Raw genomic sequence first — 18,380 nt, 5'->3', positions numbered from 1 at the left:
CTGTTAGGTTCTTCACCATATGAACTGCATACAAAGCCACATTAAAAGAGTGGCTAAGAGAGCTTAGCATTATTCCTCTCCTATATCTACAACATGATCTTGTAAATAGAAAGTGCATTTGCATTCTGGAGCCAAGTTAAGAGCACACAAGCAAATCCAATGTTCCATACTTCTAATGCTGGATTGCACAACATGTGTAACCCAGCTGGATTGCTCTGCCTGAATTAGAGCTGAGAAACAAAGCGCCTGGGGCTGCCGCCGGGCACGAGGAGCCTGCAGCCTGTTAGCTGGGGCTTAGAGCAACTGAGGGGCTGTCAGGGGAGTGCTGGGCACTGCACACCAATGGGGGAAACCAACCCCAAGTGTTATGGCAGTACAAGATGATTTTAATGACCGAATCCAAGAGCACCTCCTGTGTCGGGTCCCCCTATTCTCATTTTCTTCCTTTTGTTAGTTATCACTCTTCTGCGCTGCCTTCCCTCTGACCGAGAGCTGCCCAGCCAGGAAAACAGCAGTACATGGGTTTCACAACTTCCATCTGAGATGTTTGAAACACGATACAGCTACCCATTAAAATTTCTGAAATTCAATAAAAAGCAGAGCCTTGAAATTGAGGGTCTGCTCTGGAGACCTGAGAGAAAAACTATTTCTTGCTTCTACTGCTGCAGAGTCCAAGAGAACATAGTGTGAGGAACAATCAGTGAACAGAAACACGGTGACCAGTGTGGAAATCTGCAGAAATTGTGAACCAGGCATCACAGCCATACTGCAGTATTGTTTTTTCCAACCATTTCTATACTCAATTCTAGGAACAGAGGGAGGAGTGACCTGACCTGCCAACTTCACAGCATCACTCACCATATCAGACCACATTCCGGATAAACCCTTTGTATTTCGGAGGGTGCAGTAGGGTGGGGTGAATGGCAATGGTCAAATCTATTTAGGTTAAAAAAAAATTTAGGGCCCACTTGTCTTACAATAAGTTCATCTTGAATAGCGTAATAATTAAGAGAAATCCTTACAAACTACAAAACCACTTCAAACTGCTAAGATGTAACCTCAGAGGTGAGCAATCACTCCGGTCACAAAAGCTCACCCAGAGGGTTAGGAGTGCATTCCGACAGATTAACCCCTAAAGCATTGTTCCAAGCACAACATCAGAGATGTGCCCCGCCGTTGCCCTGCACTCACCTGCTGGAAGAGGAACATGATGTGGATCCACAGTGGAGGCTGAGGGCTGAGCAGTGTGAAGCTGGATTTGCTGTAGAGGCAGTAGTGGCCCTTCAGGGGACAGCTGAAGAACAGCTTCGCTACACAGCTTCTCACGGTATCTGAAAGTAAGTAGAAAGAATATGAAAGTCAGATGCAGACCAGAGGTGCAGCTGCCCCTAGCTGGGCACTGCCATGCCTGGGGATGGCTCTGGTGCACACAGTGCCCGGGTTAAAGAACTGAGCACGAGTGTGTGTCAGCAGAGCTGCTGTTGTTTCTCACTCCAGCTTTCTAGGTACAGGTAGGTAACCCGCTGCCTCTGGGAACAATCCATGCATTATTTGAGTTACAGTGGTAATCTTGTACTATTAAGTGAAGTCCGTTAATAGGAGAGGAAGCATGCTTATCGGCTTCCCATCTGGAATCAAACCCACCCATAGACACGGAACTGGAGAAGAGGAAATGAATATGGCTTTTATAACGTCGGTTTTCAACCATTTTCGGTTTCCTCAGTTTCCCCTCAGTTTGGGTTATAGATAGGGATGCAAAGAATAACTGCAGGAGAAAAGGGTAATGGTTGGAGCAGTCAGCTTCAGGAAATGATCACCTCCTGGAGCACCACAAGCCGTGCATGCACATGGCTCAGTGCAGCTGGCGTTACCACCAGCAGGGCATGCATGTTGTCACACAGATGGCATGATGCTGATGGGCACTGGGCGGCCCCTGCAGCACCATCAGAACAGAGCTCAAATCTGAGTGGCAAAGGCCACATTTGGGAGCACACAGATTTGCTCAACTTCATACAGTTCGCTGCCTTCCTAACCTAACCTAACCTGCCTTCCTTCGCCCTTCACTGCCGGGGTCATGATGCACCTGGGAGGGTGTCCCTCTGCTCAGCACCAGCACCAAGGGCTGCTCACCACTGCATGAGGCCAAGATGGTGCCACTGCTATGGCCATGGCCCCTGGCTTCTGCAGTATGGAATAGCAAACTGCAGTGGGAGGCGGCTAGCTCCACGTAAATGGCGTCTGGAGAGGTCCACATGGCCATGAGCACATCCACCTTCCTGCTGAACTGCCCACTGCCTTGGGGACATCTCCGAGATCCCACGAGCACGAGGACTATCCTGCGCCTTTGGGTCAAATCTGAGCATTCATAGCAGCTTTGTGGAATAAAATCCCCACTAGTATATCCTTGGCACAGCACAGCAGAGCCCTGGCAGCACCCAATGCCCCATGGCCTCACCAGGGCCACAGCTGCTTCCAATCAGTGCAGAAGCACCGGGCTGTGGTGGAGGTGCGCGCTGCAGGGGAGCTGTGAGCTTTTCCATCACCTCCATTGCATGGTAACAATTACCCCTCGGCACAACAGAATGCTTAACGACAACCAGATTCAGGACCAGCGGGCTGCAACCTGCTTCCCTGCCGCCTCCTCCTTTATCAGCACTCTGTCTCTAAGCCACACCATGAGTGCTCCCATCAGGTTTTGGCAGGTAAAGTTAAAGCCTATAGCAGAGCATCACAGGAGCAGACCACTATACCGAGGGGCTGAGATGCTGTTCACTGAATTCAGCTTCAGTGCCCAAAAACTGGATGATGCATTGGGTCTCCCTGGACTCTGCTCTTCTAAGACAGAGGTTTGCCTGTCTGAAAGGCTCTCAGCCTGGAATTTGCCTAATCACTTGTGAAAGCAGGTACTCTTTCAGTATAATCAATGCACTGTAGCAATCAGTTCTGCCATGAAATTACATGCGGCTAATTACGTGGTGAGAGGCACCTATTTTGTATACGTTGAGTTTGCTTCCTGACAACTTCATTACATCTTCTCCCGTATGCATAATAGGACAGACAGTGAGCCACCGCTCCCAGTGAATCTTCTGTCATCTGTGATTTACAGAGCCCTGCCAGCTGGCTCTTTTTGGACGGTGCAGTCCCAGGTCAGTTCAGTCTCCTGCGTTTAGGGGCTCTGATGATCCTCACACTCCTCCCACAGGTCCGCTTTGTCATTCAGGATTCAGACTGTAATCAATGTAGACAATCACTTAACGATATCATCATGACATATCTGTTTTTCTTCATAATTCTCCTTTGCTCCATTTGCTTTCCAGCCCGCAGAGAACGTACAGTTGCACCACATCTGGAAAATCTTCAATATCTCCCAACTCTTGGGAGCGGATGCCCTTGGTACTGGTGTCTCACACCTGGCAGGGGCTCTAAACACCAATTCTGTGTCTTTCCAAAAGCACACAAGCATCTCCTGCCCAAGGCAGCATGCCCCAGCAATGCTTTGGGGGATGGCATCCAGGCTGAGAGCTGAGGAACTCAGCAGACAGGTTGGACACCTCCTGCACTAGAAGCACAAGTGTGGTTCTGAATCCTGCTGAAGTGAACAGCATTTGGCCTGTCGTTAATTATGACTGCTCTGAACTGCCTGCATTGTATATTTTCTCTCTTTGATATACTACATTTCCAGCTCAACAAGTTCCTACGTGGCCAACTATACGCATTTAGAAACACGTTAATATTTTCTAAACATTTTACTTAGAAAGTGAAGCAGATAAGTTTGAATGAGCCTTTATAGCATGCGGGGATTGTACAAGCCCATTATCTGCCAGGTTTCTGATGGAGTGGTTTGTGTAATATCTGAAATATGAACAAAGCTGTCCCCCGTGTAAGGAGCCAGACATTTCTTTGAGCATATTTAGAATGAGTCACATAAACCTCCTGTTCTGCACATGTGCCCCTACTCAAGGAATTTCCCCAAGAATGCTAGATGTGAATTTCCAGGAAATTACAATAGTTGGAATGAATTTTGAAATAGTCACATGCTTAGAACATATCATAATAGGTACTTCAGAAAGGAAATGGAGCAATGTATTTAAAAATATTGATTAATACAAGATTGCAGCCTTCAGCACTTCCAGCCAGATTGCTCCCTCATACGTTTCCATTGTGACTCTGTGAAACAAAAGTTTCATTAATAATAATAACAATTTCAAATAGCAAACCTGACATTTTTGTCCTTCTTTAGAAATTCCTGCAGAAATATGAGCTTTCATAATAAATAGTTATTCTCTTTTATGAGTAGAGACTTGTTAACTCACTGACCGAAGAAAAAGTAAGCAAACAGGCAGTGAGATATCTGATGGAAGTTAAAACCTTCTGATTTGATGTAAGAGACTTGAAATCAATTTGAGTTACTCTCTATAATCAACACGAGCCATGAAGGGCTGGAATGCAAAGTACTCACAGGCACCAGCAGGTGGTTTGATGCATGCATCTCCTTGTGTCCCAGTAACCAACAGCTGCTCAGTGTGAGCAGGAGGCTTACAGCCCAACCTCCATCACTTTCCTTCAAGGAGCATCAAGGATGTGTTTAGCAGCACACTGCAATCCAGCCCTACCTCCACGTGGCCTCACAAAAGCAGCTCTCTCGCACTTCAAGACAAATATCCTCCCTTGATGAAAGCAGGAATCATTAAAGGGATGTGGTGAAGTAGGATCCAGACCAAAACGGAGCAGCAGGACCTTATGCAGTTGCTTTCAAGCAGCATTTTTTGAGGAACGTGGTGGCCCAGCTCCGCAGCTTGCGTTGTCACAGGCCATATGCTTGTTCAGTGCTGTGCCACTCACAGAATCATAGAATGGTTTGGGTTAGAAGGGACCTTTTAGATCATCTAGTTCTGACCCCTGCTATGGGGATGCCTCCCAGTAGACCAGGTTGCTCACAGCCCTATCCAGCCTGGCCTTGCATGCTTCCAAGGATGGAACATCCACAACCTCCCTGGGCAACCTGTTCCAGTGCAGCCCTGCTCCTGTTCCATTTGCTGCCCACTTGCCCAGATCCTGCAGTAACACTTGTGTCAAAGCTGCCGTAACCAGAAAGGCTCAGACCTCTTACCTTCAATAACACAATGGTCAGGGACAGGAATCCTCCTCCCCATCTCCATGACGTATGCTTTCACTTTACCCATGTTTTCCTTCAAGTGCAGGTAGAGCTTGTCGTGGCATTCCGCAGGACCCTTCCCCCGCGCTGTGCTCCCTCCCTGGGCCTCTCCTCCAGCAGGTGCTGGAGAACCTTCTGATTCTGTGCAATCGATACTCTGGTGTGAAACCAAGGAATTTCCCAGTTGCATTTCTTCAGCATCGACACTAAAAGGCAACTTGTCATTTTCTTGGCTGATGTAGATCTCGGTGAAGGAGATCCCAGCAGTTACATCCCCATTCTCCTCGTCTTGCCCACTGTCTGCGTTCACCCCCTTCGTGCGGACTGCATGCAAAGCCAGGCTCTTGGATCTGGAATGCAATTAGGGAAAAGTGCTTTGGAATGGAGGTAAGGCAGAGCACAATGTGGTGAGCAGTGAGAAAGGACTCATTTGGACACTTGCTGTTCAGAGTTAGCCCTGTGCAGCCAGCTCTGAGAGTTGAGCACAAGGCTAGCTTAGCCAAGGAAAATACCTTCCACAAATACGCATTTCAAAAGCAAATGCAAGTCAGTTTTAATAAGCAAATGAAACTGAGTCCTAAACACATATCACAACATCTGCATGACACAGAAGGAGCAAATCATCCTATCTGTGAGAAACTCATAGCCCCAGCACTGCAGCGCACGCTTTATTGATCACGTCATAAAGATGCCATCCAACAGCGATTTAACTGAACCAAACCTGAACCACGACTCAGCCTCCAGTTCTGCGTTACCCACACTTACACACAGCACAGAACAAAGGTCCATTAGAACAGGAGGCTGGAAGGGAAGTGCCTAGAGGCAGTCACAGAGCTGATGCATGCTCGTATCTTCCTCTCCACGGTCATCTGTGAACATTTTCCATCCTCCCTGCTGTTTTAGAGTGCAGAACAGATTCAATAAATAACTTGGAATTTTTTTGCCAACCTTTAAATTCATGGATATGGAGTTGGTTCAAACAATGCCCGGAGGTATCACAGAACCATTTCTCAATATTTGGATAATGTTTCATTACGAAATTGATATTCCTGAAAACCACTCGTGCATTTAATAGAACCATACCTGTTAAATCTCATATCCTTCCTTTCTTCTTTAGAAACCTGGCCTAAGCTGTATCTTCTCACTGAGCCAGGGGTACTGGTGTCAATATTTATTTTTTCTTCAAAAGCCTGTATTTTCACTTGAAGTTTTTCATCTTCTTCATCTCCATCCACAACAGGTTTTAAATTGCCCAGTGGTACAGGGGATACCGTGTCTGTATCATTCTCTGTCCTGGGGAAGCAGAAAGCAGAGATTTAGCTCCAGCACACTTTGCTCCTCATGATGCTGATGCTGCATTTCCACCACTGACCCACGCCTGGGGAAATAATTCTGTTTCAGCAGAGATTTACCTAGAGGTTGATTAATCATTTTCAGAAACATCTTCCAGATCAACATCTCTGTCAGATGGATCAGAAATACTGAACATCTCTGGCAACGTTGGATTAGAAACTGCATGTGCTGTATCTGCACAAGCAGAAAACCTCTCTTCTTGATAGTCCCACCGGGAAAAGTTTTTCAGCTGAACTTAAACCATTCTTCCAAGCTTGCTAAAAAGTGACTTCTTACATTATTTTCATAAACCAAAAGCAGAGCTAAATGCAGGGTTTATAGAAGGCTGTGGTTTTAACAATTTGACGAAAGCACATGCAGTTGGTACTAACTTAATGTACTCTGAGTAAGAAAAACATGCTTTGGAACTCAACACATGGAAAGAAATGGGATCAGGAGAAGTTCTCAAAAACTCTACCCGGAGTTCTGAAACAATCTGGTGTTGCTTCTGGTCCCCTTGGCTTCCTTCCCCACCTTAGGAGCAAACATCCCAATGGCGCAATCCGTGAAACACGGATATAGAAAAGCCACAAACAAGGATTTTAACACACCATCTTCAAAGCAATTGCATCTCAGCAAGTCATGCTCACAGCTGGGAAGCCCCTTAACAAGTCTCAAACACTGCAAATCAGCAGTTGTGGAAAGAAAGCAAATTTGAAGAAAACAACTGCAGTACTGCATCACAGAACGCGCCGCTTGTTTCGATAAAGGCAGCTCAGGATATCTCTCGGGGGACTCAGCAAGTTTTGTCCTGTTTGGTTTTTAATTCAGGCAATAACACATTAACACTGCAGAGCATTTCTGAAAGAAGTATTCAAATAAGGAACTGTAGTATGACCTTTGCTAAGAAATCCTTCCGGAGACGTGGGACAGGATTGGGAGTTGGATTAGATGTAAGGTTTCTTCCAACTCAACAAATTCTATGACTCTAAGATTTAATTCATTTGAAAGCTGCCAGCCCAGCAGCTCTCTCAACATTGCTCTCACTGTTGTTGATGAGTGCTAAGGAAAGCTTCTTGCACATACATGTGTGTATATAAAGCCCCGAGTGGGGATGGATGAGCTGATGGCTTTGTGAACGATGGAGCGAAGCCAGCAAGCCTTGATGGTGGCTGGAAGTAAGAGTGGACTTTCATACCAGCACCTTTCTTCTAGTGACAGGACAAGGGGGAATGGTCTTAAACTGAGACAGAAGAGGTTTAGGTTGGAGGTTAGGAGGAAGTTTTTCACACAGAGGGTGGTGACACACTGGATGTGTGCCAAAGAGGTTGTGAATGCCCCATCCCTGCAGGCATTCGAGGCCAGGCTGGATGTGGCTCTGGGCAGCCTGGGCTGCTGGTTGGTGACCCTGCACACAGCAGGGAGTTGGAACTGGATGAGCTTTGTGGGCCTTTGCAACCCAGGCCATTCTATGATTCACAAGTGATTCTATGACTCTTTTCCAGCATTCTCCAGTTGAGCCCCGAAGGCTTTGCAAAGGAAACACTGGAGAAATCCACTAAAGAAAGACATCAACAAAGCAATATGTTAATAAATACAGAGCACATTACCAGACCTTGCACCCACCTCAGCTCTGACCTGGCTGATATCAGGACATCCAGCAACCACTTGCTCTCTCACACATACCAGCTCTGCACCCAGGAAGACAAAAGCGCCTCAGCAAAACCCCTGCCCTGTGCCCAACGGGATGCTGGCAGCCCTTCCTGCCGGCCTCCCCTTGCAGCAACAGTAAAATAAACCATTGTTTGAAATCTTGGCAAAAGGCATTCGGTACATTGCTGAGGTTGCTGAAGTGGGATCAGCTTACACCAAAGCTCGGACTGGTTTCAAGAGGAAAAGGATGCAGAGACTTATCATGGATCACAAGGACCTTGCTTGCAAAACCCTCAATGTTGTTGTGCTCCTCATTGTTTCATTGCTGTCAGGCTCTCTTTAGACAACTTTAGAAAGCCGTCTAACTCAGCAATCAAGAGTGATATATTAATTTAAAGTGTTTCTCTGGACCGTCACCAATATCAACATCACCCATCTTGTGCTTAAAGTGGGCAGAAGAGTGCCCACAAATAGAAATTACTGAAAATACACCGGGATGGGATGGCTTCCAGATGCAGCTCTGCTGGGAAGCAGCGTGGACAGATGGAGCACAAGTCCTTGTGATGCATTAATGGACAGCTTTGAAGGCATGGTGGGATGGCATGGGGCAGGCAGGGAGAGGCTGCAGCTCAGAACCTGCCTCCACTCATGGGGAAGAAGCTATCATGAGCTTCCAAATATTGCCAGAAACCAACTATCTTGCAGAAAATGAAAGGCAACTGAAAGGCAAATGAATGCTAAATGACTCCACGTGCTCAAGGTATCCTCTCCTCAAGGAAGGAAAGGTATCTCCAGCTGCTACTAACCTGAGCAGCACTGCTGCCATCTTTTACCCCCAGTCCTTACCCAGAATAATGGCTTGGAAACATTAATTTTTCTTCCTGCCTTTTCCTGCCTACTTTTAATTGACTGTGCTACACTTGTTGGTTGGATCTGCCCATTGAGAATCTGTATCTTCAAAAGCCCCTCTGAGATGGAACAACTTGCAGTGGGGCATCACATGGTTTTAATTACACACTCTGCTAAATGCATGTAAAATTCCCAGTATCAAACAACTCCAAGCGAGCCGTCATTCCAAAGAAATAAGTTTCTTCTTATGTAAACATACGATTCTGGAAGGAATGGTTGCAATCCAGCCACACATTTTAAAACTTTTATATTCCTTCCACAGCACAACTGCTCTGGATTGCTGCTCCTTGAAGCGCTGCAGCAGTAATGGCAGCAGAACTGCAGCCAGCACAGATTGCCATGTCAGCCTCTGGGTCGCTCCCACTGAACATCAGCACAAATCAGAAGCAGCTCTGTGTAAATCAGTGGAGATCCCTCATTTTAGCCTGAATTTGCTGCTCAGCACTTGCTCCTGTCTGGGTTAGCTGATGCTATGCTTGATATAGGCCTGAAATGGTCTTTTAATTTCCTTCCACAGCAGACACAGCTCTGCCCTGCCCTCTCCTCCCCCAGCTCCACGCACAATGCAGTATTTTGCATCTGTACCCACACACACACACACACACACACACACACACACACACACACACTGAGTAGCTTCTACTTTCCAGCAACGTAAGTCCTTAACAAAGGGGTGTTTTATAGAGAAATGGGGCAATAACACTTTCACAAAAATCGTCTCCTGTGCTTTGGATAAATGATAGATGCAGAACATAACAAGGCATAGGAAAACCACAGCATATTAGCAAATAGTGTAATTTTTCTACTACAAATCAAATGGCCAGTCCTGGGCAGCAGGCATAATCCTTGTGCTTTGCATGTTTCTCCCAGCCCTGCAGAACGAGTGGCTCCAGCAGGGCTCCTCTCCTGTCTCATTTCTAACCCTCCAGGATACCAATTAGTTGTTTCTCAGATGACCTCCATGTTTTGGCTCCGGCCCTACATCTGTCTCCAAGGCTGTCCTTCATGGTTATGAGTTTTCTGACATCTGTTATGTTTTATATCACAGCATTAGTATCCCCTGTGTGCCCTCTTGACCTACATCAGTGTACACAATGCCAGTGATAAGTCTCTCCCTAATTAAAAGTGACTGCTACCAGCTATCAAAGTGACACCTACATCCTATGCTGTGTGACACCACAGCATTGCTCCCCGTGCTTTAATCTTAGGACAGAGATTTGGAGAAGCTGATTGCTACAACAGTTGGGTACAAGTTCAGGATATTTACTCAGAGCTCTTTAAGCAAACCCATGTCACAGAGCTGTGCCAGCCATTGTTCTTCTCAGCCTCCGTGGTTATCTTCTAGAGTAAACCCAGTGATAGCTGCGCAGCCTGACTTCACTGGTTTATTTTTAAAGGAAGCCTTGCAGATTGCCCATGTCTGCTGATGTGAGACACAGCTTTCTTTCTGTGCTTTTGGAAATGCTCAGACTTGAACAGCTTCTTTGTTCTCCAGTGCCAATGACACAGCTGCTGCCATGTGATGTGCAGAAGCACCTTGCAGGTACCTGGGGATCATCCTTACAGCCTTAAGTTGCTTCTACAAACAGAGGTGCTGTCCGTTAGGTGTAAGGTTTAGCTTGGACACAGACCTGACCCTATAACCAATGCAATCCAACAGCTGAATGTGCATAAACTACAACAAACCACAAGGGATATCGAGATCAATTTGCAAATAGCAACGTGGCAGCTCCCAGGAGCTCCCTGTGCCTCGCACAGCCCTGTCACACCCACCGTCTCTACCTGGCTGATGCTGAGCTGCTGTTCTCCAGCTGCCTCACCAGGAGCTTGGCTATGGCAGTGAAGCTGTTGCTCATGCGGTAGATGTCTCTGCTCTGGGTGCCCAAGATGCCAGAGAACGTGTCAGTGAGACTCTTAATTTCCAGCAAGAGGATGTGGTGAAAAGAGTGCTCCATGTTGGCCAGCTGGTTCACCAAATACATCAGGCACTTCCTGGCTTGCTCCTGGACAACACAAGGAGACAAAAAGAAACAACTCTAAACAAACAAATTCAATGTTTTCTCATGCAAGGTGGGTTGTGTGTGCATGTTGGGCACACATGGGCATGTGTGCATGCTGCTAATGAAAGCACTGTCATTAGGGAAGGGTGGTACCCCTTGAGGCCAAATGCAGGCACATGCTGTTCTCGTGTGCCCCCAGCTCAGCAGGGAGCAGACCCTGTGCTCAGGGCTGTGCTGCACAGTTCATGCCTGGTTCCATCTTAGAGCCTTTGTTGTGGCTCCACTGCATGAACGGACATGTGTCCAGGTCACTGCCTTGCCCACGTTGCCCTCTGCAGCTGCAGGCACTCTAGAGCAACCAGCAGTTACAGCCAGCTCCGTGCATGCCCCCAACTGTGATGAGCACACAGCCAGCAGCCAATACCTCTTTATCCAGAGCACAAATATGTTTCCTGATTATGACTTCCCTTCTGGATCCACTGGGTGTTGCTGCACGTAGCATTGCCTCCAGGACCAGCCTTCAGCAGTGCTCCCAGCAAGGCTCAGCAACGCAGTGTCCTGGGTACCACTGCAGCCCCCCCAGATGTGGGGCTGATGGTGAGGAGTTCAAGCACCCTGTATATTGCACGTGTATATCACAGCAACTCTCCTTGCATTGCAGTGCAACACTTAGATGAGACCAACACTGCAGCAAAGAGGAGTTTAACATGAGATTTCACCATAAGATCTCACCACTGGTGGTGAGCTGCTGCCTGGCAGCCCTATCAGTCATGCCACACACTGCAGTCTGATATGGCCTTTGTAGCCAAAGCTCTGCTGAGCAATTTACCCGCAAGACCACATCCCCTGCCAATTAGGATGAAAGGGGCTGCTTCAGATCCTAATCTAAAAAAGCACAGATATTTTCTAACAAAGATACCTTATCTCTGCTTGGCAAGAGCACACAAATCCAATTCCAACTATTTCTGTGTGCACGTGTGCAAATTCTCATACTAAAACACAAGCCCTGAAAGTAAAGAAATGCATGTTTTTTTAAAAAAATTATTATAATTGTCCTAAGCAGTTTGGGTTCCAATGTGCTGAAAACATCTGAGTGGCAGAAGCAGCAGAGGGAGAAGCCAGTAGCTCAGCAGCTCATATTGGATCCTCCAGTGGGACAGCAGGCATGGGTCGGGGCAAACCCCTTCCAGCCCAGCAGATCCTTACAGGAACTGGGAGAAGCTTTGCTATTAGAACCTGTGCCAAAATGCATGTAAAGGCACTTTAGGAAAATAAAGCTTCTCATCTTCTTACCAAGCATTAGCAGCTAAGGAGAGGAAGCAGCACATCACATGCAACCTCCCTATGCTGCAGGGCAAGAGCAGTATTGCCTTGGATTTCAGAAGAAACTCCAAATTCTTCTAGAATCGTGTAAGAGGAGAGAAAACACCACTGAAGGTTGGGTTCCAAGCACAGCAGGACCATAAGAGCACATGGGAGACTTTGGCAGGACATCACCTGAGAGCTGCGAGAGACACGTTGTGAGAAAAAGTCAACTTGCTCCAAACTAAAGGCGAATGGCTGCCCTATGTCATGGCACAGAGGAACGGTGCAGCAGTCAGAAGAGCCCTTCAGCCCCATGCAGAACCAGTGCAGGTACTGCGGGGTTGGCTGGGAGCTGCGGGAGCCTTTTTCTCAATGGCTCGAAGGAGGTTGGCTGTTGGGCAAATATTCCCTAGCTTATTTGGAAGACATTCCTCCCTCCTAGAGATAAACACGGGTTCAATTAACATTTAAAACACATTTCTGTTTCCTAAACAAACTGTGCAGCAGACGTAACTGGAAGAGAGGTTCTGAGCGTTGCCGTGTTGCTTTGATCCAGCTGGAGCTCCTCCAGCCCGCTGCAACGCTGCTGCTCGCCTGGAGCGAGCTGAAAGAACAATAAACCCCACCAGTCATGTCATGTGTAACTGTTAAACAAAACAGAGTCACTGCAAAACAGCTCGACATGAAAGCCGTTATTATCTCCATCGCAATTTTTTATCCAAAAAAAAAAAAAAAAAGGCAAAAAAAAAAAAAAAGCAGAAAGCCTGTTTGGACATACAGAACCCATTGTTGTTGGGAGCTGTGGGTGTTTTCTGTTTTCGTGTGTCTTATTGCAGATATCTCTCACGTTTTCTGGCGCTCTGTCTGCTGGGAGGTGAGGATCCAAAGCGTTTGGTGAGGTGTGGCCGAGCACTCTGCTGTACCTGAAACCTGGGCTGGGGAGACTACCAAAGAGATGACAGGGATGGCAGAAGGAGCTCCAGTTTCCAGTTGGTTCAAAACGCACACTTATTGGAAGAATGAATCTGAAATACCCAGCTATGCCCCGAGGTGGGGTTTCTTTGCAGAAATTTACAGCCAATGAACAGGGTCTGATTTCAGCTTCACCCACCGGACCCTCTGCTCGTGTTTGCAGCCTATACTCTAAAGGGCCAACCCTCAATCCTTGCCACTTCTTTTTGCCAAGTGAACCTTCCAGTGAAATCAAATATCAACAAATAAAATTCCAACCCTACCAGTACCATTTCATTTCTCATTCGCTTTGCTTGGCTGGAAAGGGGCTGCGGGTGGGGGCTCATGTCCATAGCCCCGGCACTTGGGCAGATGAGGGGAGCAGCAGAGTGTTCCAAAAGGCGCTTGCATGGTATCTGGCTTAGGGAACAGCCCTCTGGGATTGCTCTGCTGCTCACACGCCCTGCTGGACCCGACCTATGTAAGCTAGCTGGCAGCAGGGATGCCTGGAACACAGCAGTTCCACTTAAGTCAGAGTAGAACTTCAATATTTTCTTGTGGTGCACTCACTTTTATCAGCTGAACCTTTAAGGCTGGTCCAGCTTTCGTGATGCCAGATGTGTTTTTGCTTATCTAATTGCAGGCTGAGTGCCTGTGCTGCGGTGAGCAATGCCCAGTATATCAGTGAATTCAGTCCCAAAGGCTTTTTCCCTACTTTTAAGGTGCCCGATCTGCACAGCAGTGCCCAGAGACAGTCATCCCATGCAGGTTTGGCCATGGGAAGCAACTGCACCAAGCAAGGGATTGAAATAGGAGAGAAGTACTCTTCTGGGCAGCGTGGTCTGGTGGTTGGTGACCCTGCACACAGCAGGGGGTTGAAACTTGATGATCACTGTGGTCTTTTTCAACCCAGGCCATTCTATGAAATATTCTACTGGACACAGAAATAAACGTGGCCCACTGCAGTGCTTGGAGTCTTTAAAACCTTGAAGAGAGTGACTGAGCCCTGTCTATATACAGGACTGTGTTCTCCAGCCTATATGGGGACAAATCTCCCTCGATTTGGCACAAGGATCACAAAGTCCAAGGGATGGTGGAATTCAGCTCCGCAGAAATTAATTATCCAGGTCACTGTGTGGCAGGCTTCAGTGTCACACTCCACAAATGGTCCAACTTACGACATACTACTCATTTTCTGCCTGGGTAGCCAAGTTTTATCACAGCCATAAAAGCCTGACTTGTTTAGCCAAAACTCTGTGATTTCAGAGCGTTAGTTTTGCCTTCATGGAACTGATTTGAGGCAGAAGGAAAACATCTATTACTAGCAAGGAAAGACAGTAAGCTTGTATCTGGGAATGGAAACCCATATCTCATTATAAATCAGGGTATGTCAGATATAAGCCAGGACAGCGTGGTGCCCTGGGACACCCAATAGTTCGGACACTGGGCCCAGGCTGCCCAGCAGTGCTGACCACACTCCAAGCCTGTTTGCAACACGTGGCTCTGGTGAACATCATTCCATCTCCACACTGCATACTTAGGATGGAAGCAAGAAGCCCACTGCTAATTCATACCTCTGTCTTAAAGGTCATGAAACAGCTTTTAGGAGTTTGCCACTGTACATCATTGTACAGCACAGGGTTCCCACGAGGTCAAACCCCAAACCCAGTTAATGTGAAGATGTTCCCATGATGAGGTTGAGCCCAGCACCGCCTCTGGGCATTTCCATTATACAGACATTTGTCAGAAGTATTCAATTAACTCTGGCTACAAATCCAAAATAGCTGGATTACATGATACTAGGAAGTTCATATTTCATCACATGCTTACAACATTCCTGAAGGCTATATGCATTTAAAATTCAATATCATACCAAGGGGCTGCAAAATATTTCTTTTTCTTTATCTTTCATTTCTCTTACTGTAGATACTGCAATCTGAGCTAAGCTGCTGGGATAACGACAGCTGTGTGCATTTATCAAATAGGAGTTTTAGCCATTCTGAAAAAGATGATAGAAATAGAATGCACTCACACAGAGAACAGATACACTGTTAATTAGGAGCAGTAATGAAGATACTACACTCTAGCAATAATGATACTACACTCTGGACATACTGCCATCTTACAAACCATGGAGACATTTCTGGTAGGATGCTCTCTGGTTACTCCAGAATATTTAGTATAAGGTTTAACAAAAGAAGCAAACAAACAAGAAAACTCATGTGCTAAACCAACCAGCCCATTCCTTTAGTTTTCCAGCTTACCTCATCAACGTGTCCAACAGCCCCAAAGATCTTCGCTGTTTGCCCAATCAAATGTGGGAAACTCTCACCAACTTCTTTTAGCTCTGGAAGAAACGCAGCCAAGGCTGCTGGGTCATAGCCAGATACTTCTGTCAGTATGTTTAGGATAATGTCACTATGATTGGGGTCTCTCACAAGCCCCAGTAGACACAAAATACACTCTTTCAGCACCTATTTAAAAAAAAAAAAAAGAAAAAGAAAAAAAAAAAGGAAGCTGTGGATATATTTGTGAATGGTGAATATATACAACAAAAAGAGGTGCTGTACATTGGAGGGCTAAAAACAGACCATCAGACTTTGATTCAGTGGAATAGCTTTTCACCCTCACTGACCTCTGCACATAGCTATTTGCTGAGGTCAACAGAAGTTCAGCTCAACATATGGAAGAAGGGTAAGCTGTAGCCTTGAAATATTACAGTTATGCATATATAAGTAAGAAAATACTCCACTGTTAAGAAAAAAAAGGCAAAAAAAAACCCTCAACCCCCTCACCAACATTTCTCTTGCTTTAGGTTCCATACTTAAAGGATTAAAACAGCTTAGGTCTTACTCATCCCTAACAGTACAGTAAATTAAAGTACTGGTAAAAAAATATTTTGTGTCCTCCAGGAACTAAACAACATGACAAGGTTAACAGTGGGCACAGAGCTAAAAATAAAGGCTAGCTCCTCGCTGCACAGAAAATGCTGCGGGCAAGCTGGCATTCCTTATAACAACACAATTTTCAAGAGGCCGAGGGTTTAGACCTTCAAACATCTCACAAGCAGGACAGAGCACGTTCAACTTCCTACTAAAGGATTCTTTCACACCTGAACTACTAAACCTCTACATGTGTACCAACACACCTCTGGATCAGGGAAACGAAGGGTTGTGCGTAAATGCGTTTCAGAACAGACTGGTGAGACCTTCCACCAACTTCCCACGGCACGGAATTGGGTTCCATACACTCCCTTGTGCATCTCTCGTCTCAGACACCAACGTCCCAGTGGGGCAGCAGCCCCATTGTCCCCAGCCAGGACACACCAGTGGCACACGGTGACCTCAGACACACCGGCTCCAGCAGAGCCCCTCCATGGCCACATGGGGCTCTTCGGTCTCTTGCTTCCAAGGGCAGCTCTATTTCATCTGTGATAGCACATTATGATAAAGTTTCCTCAGCTATTTGGAGGAAGGTATTAACCACTGCTGACTCTTCTTTTAGAAAGGTTTTATAGATTTAATAAATTAGCAAATCTTTGTCTTATTCAAATGAGCTGTCAACGTTGTGATATTTTGAGAGCGTGATGCATAGTGCCTTAATTAATCTCCAGCTCACTCTTAATCGGTTCCTAACTTATTCTGGCTTTCCTTGATATGTTCGTACAGTTCTAATAGAAGTGTAATGATGAGAATTGCAACTCAACTAACAGAGGAAGAGCCAAAAAAGTAGAACACAGCCCTGGTTTATAACAACAACGACCACTGGACCACAATGTTTATGTTCTCTTATGACCGGATGGAGAATTTGGAATGGAATTAAAGAATGGAATTAATGAAACTCTATGGCAAACTACTGGAAAGCTCTATTGTGTACGGCGTGGGACTCCAACTGAGACAGCCACCAGCAGTCAGACCTCACCAAGCCATCTGAAAGAGATAAACCCCCCAAAACGAGGTGCAACACCGAGCAGCTCATCCACACGCAGCCTTACCCCGAGCTCCTTCCTCCGTGCCATGAGCTGGAGCAGCCGCAGGAGGTGCTGCTGCTCGGACGGCTGCAGGTGGCCCATCAGTGCCAGAAGCTCGGGCAGGCGGTGCGCCATCGGCTGCGGCTGCTTCTCATATAGGGCAGGCAGGACACGCAGCAGCAGCGAGTTCCCTGCCAACAGAGCAGAGGAGAGCATGGTGCATTACTGCACAGCAGTGCTGCGTGGCTGGGGTGCAGCCTGGATCATCTGCATCCACCTGGAAGCAGCAGGACCAGTCATCGGCACCAACTGGGCAGTGTGGAATACACTGAAGGAATCATAGAATGGCCTGGGTAGAAAAGGACTACAATGCTTATCCAGTTCCAATCCCCTGCTGTGTGCAGGGTCACCAACCAGCAGCCCAGGCTGCCCAGAGCCACATCCAGCCTGGCCTCGAATGCCTGCAGGGATGGGGCATCCACAGCCTCCTTGGGCAACCTGTCCCAGTGCCCTCTGAGTTTCTGAGGAAATTGTGGACTGGGCCAAGGAGCCCAGTACATGGCCCAAATAGAGCAAATCACAGCAGGTATAACAATGTATGCACATAAAGTTATTTCCTATTCGTTATGATTTTCATTCCCAACACAATACCAGAAGAGGGTTGCTTATAAGCTTTCAGATTTGGATCATACTCCATCGAGTCCTACACTCAACACTTGTAATTTAAATGGATTTAAAAACACAAAGAAGGCTAAGCTGTATTTCTCCTTCTCTGAGATTCAGACTTTCAAATTAAATAAGCAGCATATGGAAAGAATAATTGGTTATTAAGAGAGCTAAATGTGCATGACAGTAAATTTGAACATAAATAGTTAAGTATGCCATTTCCAGGAATAGAAAGGAGCCAGAGAAAGTCAACTGCAGACAGACTCAGATATGCAAAAACCTCTCTCACACATTTTCTTAAGATGTCTGCGCATAATTCAGTTTGAAGCCCAGGCTCATACCAAAATATATAACTTCACATCGCTTGTACATGCCTGCTTCAAATATATTTAAGTCTCACTCGAACAACATATGGAAAACATCTGCCTATTGCAATGTA

At 46.5% G+C, this 18,380-nt stretch overlaps 1 protein-coding gene across 4 annotated transcripts in view; it reads right to left on the bottom strand.

The window, feature by feature from the left end:
* The window catches only part of VEPH1 (ventricular zone expressed PH domain containing 1), a 54,513-nt gene that overhangs the window by 13,953 nt on the left and 22,180 nt on the right, over window positions 1-18,380 (bottom strand). For all 4 annotated transcript variants that reach the window (XR_014885457.1, XM_010716998.4, XM_010716997.4 and 1 more), the window contains 6 exons: window positions 17,300-17,466; window positions 15,570-15,779; window positions 10,832-11,052; window positions 6,239-6,448; window positions 5,111-5,505; window positions 1,192-1,331 (listed from right to left, as the gene is read on the bottom strand). Coding sequence is in view for 3 of the 4 variants with exons in the window: in XM_010716998.4 (XP_010715300.2) it covers window positions 1,192-1,331; window positions 5,111-5,505; window positions 6,239-6,448; window positions 10,832-11,052; window positions 15,570-15,779; window positions 17,300-17,466 (1,343 nt within the window). In the remaining variant the exon portion in view is untranslated. The remainder of the gene's footprint in view (window positions 1-1,191; window positions 1,332-5,110; window positions 5,506-6,238; window positions 6,449-10,831; window positions 11,053-15,569; window positions 15,780-17,299; window positions 17,467-18,380) is intronic.

The sequence above is a fragment of the Meleagris gallopavo genome, chromosome 11, assembly GCF_905368555.1.
Source record: "Meleagris gallopavo chromosome 11, MGAL_WU_HG_1.1, whole genome shotgun sequence".
Taxonomy (NCBI): domain Eukaryota; kingdom Metazoa; phylum Chordata; class Aves; order Galliformes; family Phasianidae; genus Meleagris; species Meleagris gallopavo.
The sequence above is the reverse complement of the archived record's forward strand: the minus strand, read 5'-3'. Positions and strand labels throughout refer to the sequence as shown.